This window comes from Phoenix dactylifera, chromosome 8 (genome assembly GCF_009389715.1).
Source record: "Phoenix dactylifera cultivar Barhee BC4 chromosome 8, palm_55x_up_171113_PBpolish2nd_filt_p, whole genome shotgun sequence".
NCBI lineage: Eukaryota > Viridiplantae > Streptophyta > Magnoliopsida > Arecales > Arecaceae > Phoenix > Phoenix dactylifera.
The window spans coordinates 17703855-17711186 of NC_052399.1; the positions used below are offsets into that span (position 1 = coordinate 17703855).

The 7332-nt window shown below is 37.9% G+C and overlaps 1 protein-coding gene across 2 annotated transcripts; it reads left to right on the forward strand.

Annotated features, from left to right (window-relative positions):
* Positions 1-810: 810 nt before the first annotated feature.
* Positions 811-6547, forward strand: LOC103710878 (trafficking protein particle complex subunit 1-like). 2 transcript variants are annotated; one of them, XM_026806158.2, is made up of 5 exons: positions 811-1272; positions 1366-1480; positions 3100-3218; positions 5724-5791; positions 6085-6547. In XM_026806158.2, exons 1-4 carry the CDS (start codon positions 815-817, stop codon positions 5773-5775), a joined length of 744 nt encoding a protein of 247 aa, XP_026661959.1. In that variant the 5' UTR covers positions 811-814; the 3' UTR covers positions 5776-5791; positions 6085-6547. The 2 variants fall into 2 exon arrangements, with proteins under 2 accessions (XP_026661959.1, XP_008795018.2); XM_008796796.3 differs by having other exon boundaries at positions 6128-6547.
* Positions 6548-7332: the final 785 nt, after the last annotated feature.

A 7332-nucleotide genomic window follows, 5' to 3' on the forward strand; every position in this document is an offset into this window, starting at 1 on the left:
CTATTCCAATTTCGATTTTGATGCCAGTTATGAATCAAATGTGTTGAAGAATATGGCCGTTTGGATTCCTATTTTAATCGATTTCGATTCCGACAAGCCTACACTCAAAAAAGCAAGTGGTGCATTGGGCAATTACCATTGGCCGTCAGGGCAATAGCATGAAGATACTATTTTGGGCAATTGCCCCACAAGGGCCTCCACACAAATGCACATTACTATGTATTTATTTAGATTAATTTATGAAATTATGGAAAATTATATCAGGAGTATTTAAGTTAATTAAATGAGTACCACCAAAACTTCTACTACCAAAATATCCTGAAATTTGCTTTTAGAAGTACTGTAAATATATCTTAAAAAAGCTAGGTATGATATTTTCTCATCTTATAGGGATTATATGCAAAAGTATATATAGGCAAATTACTGAGAATATTGATTCGCTTACACTTAAATCTATGCACGGGCCAATCTTAATATAAGCCTGACAGATGGGCCGGGCTTGAAATATAAGACTGCCAGTTAAAATAGGCCAGGCCTGGGTCTAGTGCCGCATGACCTGAATCTTATATAATATATAATATATAATTATTTTTAAACATCTAACTTTGATGATTAAAAAAATATTAATATTCTCTTCAGTGAACCGACACACCTTGTGAACAACCATAAATATAAATTTATGTGTCTCACCAATTCCTTTCTAATAATATTTACTCTTTGCAAGTTTTTTTATATATTTTTTAAATTGAAAAATAGAGTTCAAAAAGTTCGAGATTAGGCCCAAGCTTAAGTATCGTGCTCCGATTTGGAAAGTATGTCCGATGGCCGGGCCGGATCGAACTCGGGTCTGACTAAATTATCTTTAGCTGTGCCCGGCCGGAACACGGCCCGCCCGTTGACGCGTAACTCCTCCCATCATCCCTCCGGTTGGAAAGATCCGATCAAGAAGTACCGAAACCCTCTGCTGCCGCCGTCTGGGAGCAGAGATCGAGAGGAGGGGGGCGAGCGGGCGCACGGACCAGCGATGCAATTCTTCGGAGGGTCGTCTGTGGCGGAGATCGCCCCATCTCCGGCAGCGCCGCCGGGAACGGCGACGGGGCTGGCCAGGAACAACGGGAACATGCTGTACATCTTCAACCGGAGCGGGGTGTGCCTGCTGTACCGCGAGTGGCACCGCCCGCTCCACACCTTGGACGCCCAGCAAGACCAAAAGCTCATGTTCGGCCTCCTCTTCTCCCTCCGCTCCTTCACCGTCAAGATGGATCCCACTAGGTTCCTATTCCCTTATTCCCCCGATCCCCCTTTTATCTTTCTTTGTCGATCCGAGCCCTAATAAACCATCTCCTTTCATTTCTTTTGGAGCAGCGTCGATAAAGGAAATCTGGGGGTGCCTCTGCTCCCGGGACAAGGTTGCTCCTTCCACAGCTTCCGCACCAACACTTACAAGTTAAGCTTCATGGAGTGCCCCTCTGGGATTAAGGTCGGTTGTTCCGTGACCTCCTTTATGTTCAATCTGATCGAAATTATTCGAGAAGATCGGAAAACTCGTTGATGAAATTGCCTATGATTGTAGTTGCCACGATGTCCCACTAGTTGAGTTTAGAATACTTTAGTCTCCAATGCGTTATACTGGATTCTAAGAGCAATGACAGTAAATACGGAAAAATGAATGAATCACAGTGAAAATTAATGCATGTGTAATAAAGTTAGCAGCCATTTGGTGAAGCAAGACCAAAAAGACCACAATGTGTTGTTATTGGCGAATAATTTTGCATATTAGAACATGTTTGCTTGATGGTTGAAGCAGTGAAATATATAGATGTAGTCTCTGCAGTTATGTGTTGCAAGATATTCATCCTATCTCATCTGTGCATAGCACATTTCTGTGCCATCTTCACAACTATGCTGGACAAGTACAAAAGTTTCTTTCTTTGGAAGAAATTATTGTAATTAGAGCAACTTTTGGGATGGTATTGGATTTTAAAGTAGATTCTACCTCATTATCTGGGGCCATGTTTGGAAAAGAAAGAATTGGAGGAATGTGGGCTATTGTAATTCCCAGTGCATGAGTATATCCCCTAGTGGCCCATGGTATTGAAGTGAGAATAGTCTCTTGAGCATTTCTAATTTGAATATCAGAAAATAAAACTTTGTAGATCTGTACAAATGCTTGGAATTTGGTACATGGATTACTTGTTTTCCATGAGGTTTTAGAAGGGAAACAACAATGCTAATTCTGCTCAGCCATATATTGGAAGTGAATTTGAAATCAGGCACAACAAAATGGTGATGATCCGGATATGCAGGTAGTTCAGAGAAAAGAAGATTTAGTACTATTTTTATTAATCTTGGCAAGCTTTTTCCTAGTATCACTTTCATGGTTAGGGTGTCTATGGATAGCTCCAGAAAGAGATTCTTGATTTTGATTACTTTGGAAGAACCTTTTCTAATATCATGGATTTGTTCTAATAAAATTACATGATCTTTTCATGGAGTGCTATATATGGAATAATTTGGGGCTGAATGTTTGATCTTACTTGTTTAATCATTTATTTCCTGCATCAGTTCCATTCTGATTTGGAAAAACTTAAGAAGTCATGCCGCCTTATCTTCCCCCATCATTTCCATAATAAGCCTTCCTGAACACCATAGCTTCTAGCAAGCTGCTTCTCATTTAGTCTTAAGATATATCTTGTCACTCCTTCACTGAACTCTGCATGTCTTCCTTTCACATACATACTTTGTATTCAAATCTATTTTTGCCTTACTGCTTCACTAAATCGCTTCTGACTGGGCTATTTATTCAATTACATGGGTTACTGAATGCAACAATATTTAAATATTTCCCACTAATTTTCACAATTTTAAGAAGCTATGAATTAGAGTTTGATGTAGTTGTGAACTCACAGATATATGTTATTCTTTATATGCTGTTGGTTTGGATGCTACCCATCTGTATCCTTTTTGTTTCATGGGAGTACTTGCTTGTCTTGTTGCAAGGTCATGGACTTGTATTTTACCTCTTTTGATGGTAAATTGATTTGCTAGTAGCTTCATAATGTGTACCATAGCTGGCATTTACCTACTCCTTTGATGCAGATTATTTTGGTTACTCATCCCAAGACTGGTGATATGCGGGAACCTCTGAGATATATATACAACATTTATGTGGAGTATGTCATAAAGAATCCCCTCTATGTTCCTGGGTCTCCAATCAAGTATGATTCTAATCACTTGTTATATTAGATTTTCAATTCTTTATGCCTTGAGCACTGGCATTAGTATCCCACCTAAAGCTACAAGTTTCCATTTTCTTGAGCATGGAATGCATATCTTATGCACCATTATCATTCAATTCTTAGAAAAGGAAATGTTCAGCAAGTTAAGATTTGTCTGTGACCGCTGTATCTAGATGCTCTCATGCCTTTGGACCTGGAAGGTTTAAATGACACTTCCTGGACAGACAAAAGCAAGCTCATGCAAATCTTCATATTTCAACATATAAAATTAGTTCTACACTTCTATTGCCTAACAGCAGGTTCTAGGCAGCATGCCTAAGATTTGTATTAATGAATAGTTGGGTCCAAAAGTGTTGATGAAGAACTTCTTGTTTCTTTAAAATATAGAATGGTGAACTATGAAATGTGAACTGAAACCAGTTCAATAATGGAAGGAACAAGTCCAACTGCCGACAATTGCTATTTGAGGGTGCCCAGGTGGCTATTTGGTTAAACTTCAAGACATGCTAATGTTGCTCATTTTTGACCTTTGGAAAATATTGTTCTGTGAAATTTGATCTGAATCTGGCATGGTACATAAAAGGGATATACCAAATGTTAGATATTGATACTTTACGACGATTTAAAGCATAGCAAAATCCTTTTTTTCTGGAGGGGAATATGTTAACCATGAAATTTGAACCAAATCTGTTCAACAGCAGGAAAGGATGATTCAGACTAGCATTAATATACTGTGTGTAATTTGCAGACCTCAAATGTTGATGTAGTTGAAGTATGATGGAGATAGCCAGAGGTAAGTACATCTATTAACTATTATGAGCTGCAGCTATTAAGCAAAGTGCTGGAGAGTTGAGTTATCAACTAAAATTGTAAAAGCTTGTTCAGGTGGTCCTTAAGAGACCTTGGTAAAGAGAGGGGATCAACTTAGTCAAGGGGTTCGAAAATGGAACATAAGAACTTGGAAAATCTGAGTGGAAGTATGAAAAATCTTTAGAATACCTAAAATATAAAAAATCTTTAGATATTTTTAGAATTTAGATTTTGGTTCAATTTATCTCGAATCTAAAATTTTTAGCAGCCACATGCAGATGCACGTGCATTATAATTAGTACACCAAATAAATGCATCATTTTTCAACATCCCACTTTTATTAGAGAGTTTCTGGGTTTGTATCTATTTATTCCTATTGGATTCTCCCCAATTAGGAGTTCTTGTACACGGTCACAGGGTTCCTTGGCAGCTTTACTAGGAACCCAAACTAAGAGATCCGATCATCAGAAAAGAGCCTCATATCTTTCCTCCGTACAATCATTTACATTTGACCTCTGATAGCTAAATATTTTTGGTCTTGGGATCGGATCACTGCTAGACCTGCAGAGGGGCAGCGGTTAGTCTTAGAGCAGCAGTTTATCACTTCATCGCTCCTCAGACCACAATATAGCCTATTGTTCTCAGGAATATAATTATGTCTATTGTAATATCTCTCACTTGATATATTAAGGTGCATTCATGTTCCATGTGCTGTTTTGGAAGGGGTTTAGTAATTTTTCACTCAGAATTATTCCTCAAATACATGCAATACTTGCATACATACATTCAACAGCATAGAGTGAACATGTTGGTGTGATACATTTATGGACATATAAATTCATCCTCGGATGTAGACATATGCAAATGGTACACGCATTGCACCTGCGCATGCATTTCCCTGAATTTGTATTCCCAATCCGTCCATAAGAACAGAATGTATCTGTATAGAAGGGAGGCTGGATGGCTTGGCCTTGCCTTAAATGCTTGGCTTGGTGTAAACATCTGGCCACTCTGGGCATTTTTGTTATGATGTGGCAGAGAGAGTGCACTCATCCATTTATCTAGACAAGTATGTATGCAGCATGCATACATTATCACATGCCTACATTGCAAGCTTGCATTCATCTATTCATCGGTATATGCATATATGCGTATGTAAATGCATCAGCCAATAATCATGAATACGTTAATGTGCCAATTGACCCAGATGCAGAAATGTATGCAGAAACCTTGATATTCTGACTTGCCTGATTGTGAGTCAGCTTAATTCTCAATGAAATCACCAATAGCTCATTCAAATATAATATTCCCTGTGCCACTGTATATAGTTTTTATCTGTTTTGCTTGAGAGTGCTTTTAATCTGTGATTTGACCAAGCCCAAAGATTAGCCATCTATTGTCCGATGCATTGCTCAACAGTAGTATTCATTTCGGATATGTGTCCAACTTGCTTGCTGTGCTGTTTCCTACCAAGTAGTGACTTCTAGTACATAAGCTGGATGGTCATTGCTTTAATTTTTCCATGCAAACTCAGAACTAATATATAAGTTGTGCCAGTCTGTTGCACGCAATTTCATAGCATGTCAATTTAATTATGCAAACTCCATTTAGAATAAATTTCAACTTCTGAACAGATAAGTGTGATGCCTGATTGCATTTTATTTCTTTTTGTAGATGCGAACTCTTCGTTACAAATCTTGACCAATATGTGAAGACTTTGGTATAACTTTCTGAATGCCAAGGTAATTTCCAATCCCATCATGATGCTTATAAATAAATTTATTGGCTGGATATGATTTTACATGTTTTTGAGCATGGAGCAGCAACTCTCTCTCTCTTTCTCTCTCACTCACTCACACACACACACACACACAGTCTCTCTCTCTCTCAACACACACACACACACTCACACACAGTCTCTCTCTCAAACACACACACACAACACTTTTCAACACAAATACTTAGATCAAACCAGCTGCCTGATGGGTTATTTGTCTTCTTGTCTTGTTGCGCTGCTGCTGCTGCTTTATGCTAGCTATCGGAATGTGAAAGTCCTTTATGAGTTCTCGTTTCTGCAGGGCTTGCTGTCAGAACTGCTATCATCTTGGAAAATCTTTTACTGCAACCAGAGAATCACAGCTTATAGAAGTTTCCATGCATACAGATGAGTCTGGATATCCTGAAAACCTGGAACGTAGAGAGGCTTAAATTTCTGCTCATATTCTGCCTGATGATGTCCAGATGTTTCTCACTTTATACGAAAAACTTTTTTGCTGCTTGGTGTTCGGATGCTATATTCATGAGTTTGAGCTCACAATGTAGAATTGTGCACAGTGTTGCATGTCTAGATACAGTAAAAGCCATTGACTTGTCCCAGTTAGAAGAATTTGGATAGAGGATTTGTCCAATGGTTTTTGTTTTATTTCTTTACTGAATATCACAGAACCAATTCTGCAGAAATTTCGATACCTTTATGTTTGAGTTTTTCTTTTGTTCAATTCCTCTATGTTTGAGTTGCTGTAGAAAACTATTAGGGTAATTTGTTGCTTATCAATTGTGGGTTCATTTTTCTTTCCTTCAGGTTCATTAATCTTCTAAATTTCTTGCAAGTCCAGCACTTCATAGCCTCATGAAGCAACGACTTCAAGGTCATTACTTCTATCATATGTTGGAGATTTGGTAAAAAGTTTCATGTTTATCCATTGCCGTTAAATACATGTAACACACAAAAAAAGGAAAAAAAAGAAAAAAGAGAGAAAAGAACAGGTCTTTACATCAAAAGGTCGGGTTATCTATACAATTCTCCACAGATGCAACCATGTTCATTAATAATGTAAAGGAGGTATATTTGTTAATGACGCCACGCATCTACGTTTCCAGAAGTGGCAAATTATTCAACATTGATATTTATCATCATCTATAACCATAATTATGATTGACAAGCTTTGTCTAGCTTTCTGAGCTCCCACTGTTGGTTCAGGAAAAGAAGATCAGTAATCTTCAACGTCCCTTTGAACCAGAAATTTTAGCACCAGTTGGTGGTTGGATTAAAGACTAGCCTTTTGGTAAAAGGTGCAGCTTCACCTTTTATTACAAAGAATACATTTCGTCTGAAAAGTACACATATTTGCTAATAAAAAGAGTATATATCTATCACTGTTTAAAGTAGATTAACGTGCAATTCAATTCAACAAAAAAAATGTGCATTTTCCTTTTTTTTTGTTTGATTATGTCCTCCGATACATTGAAAGCTAGTAAATGAACTCCCATTCATTAATATACC

Bases quoted from the DNA above. Each gene is read 5' to 3' on its own strand.
- LOC103710878 (XM_026806158.2), top strand. From the start codon at position 815: ATGTCCGATGGCCGGGCCGGATCGAACTCGGGTCTGACTAAATTATCT. The intron at 1,273-1,365 runs GTTCCTATTCCC...CTTTTGGAGCAG, and splicing joins GTCAAGATGGATCCCACTAG to CGTCGATAAAGGAAATCTGG. The intron at 1,481-3,099 runs GTCGGTTGTTCC...CCTTTGATGCAG, and splicing joins AGTGCCCCTCTGGGATTAAG to ATTATTTTGGTTACTCATCC.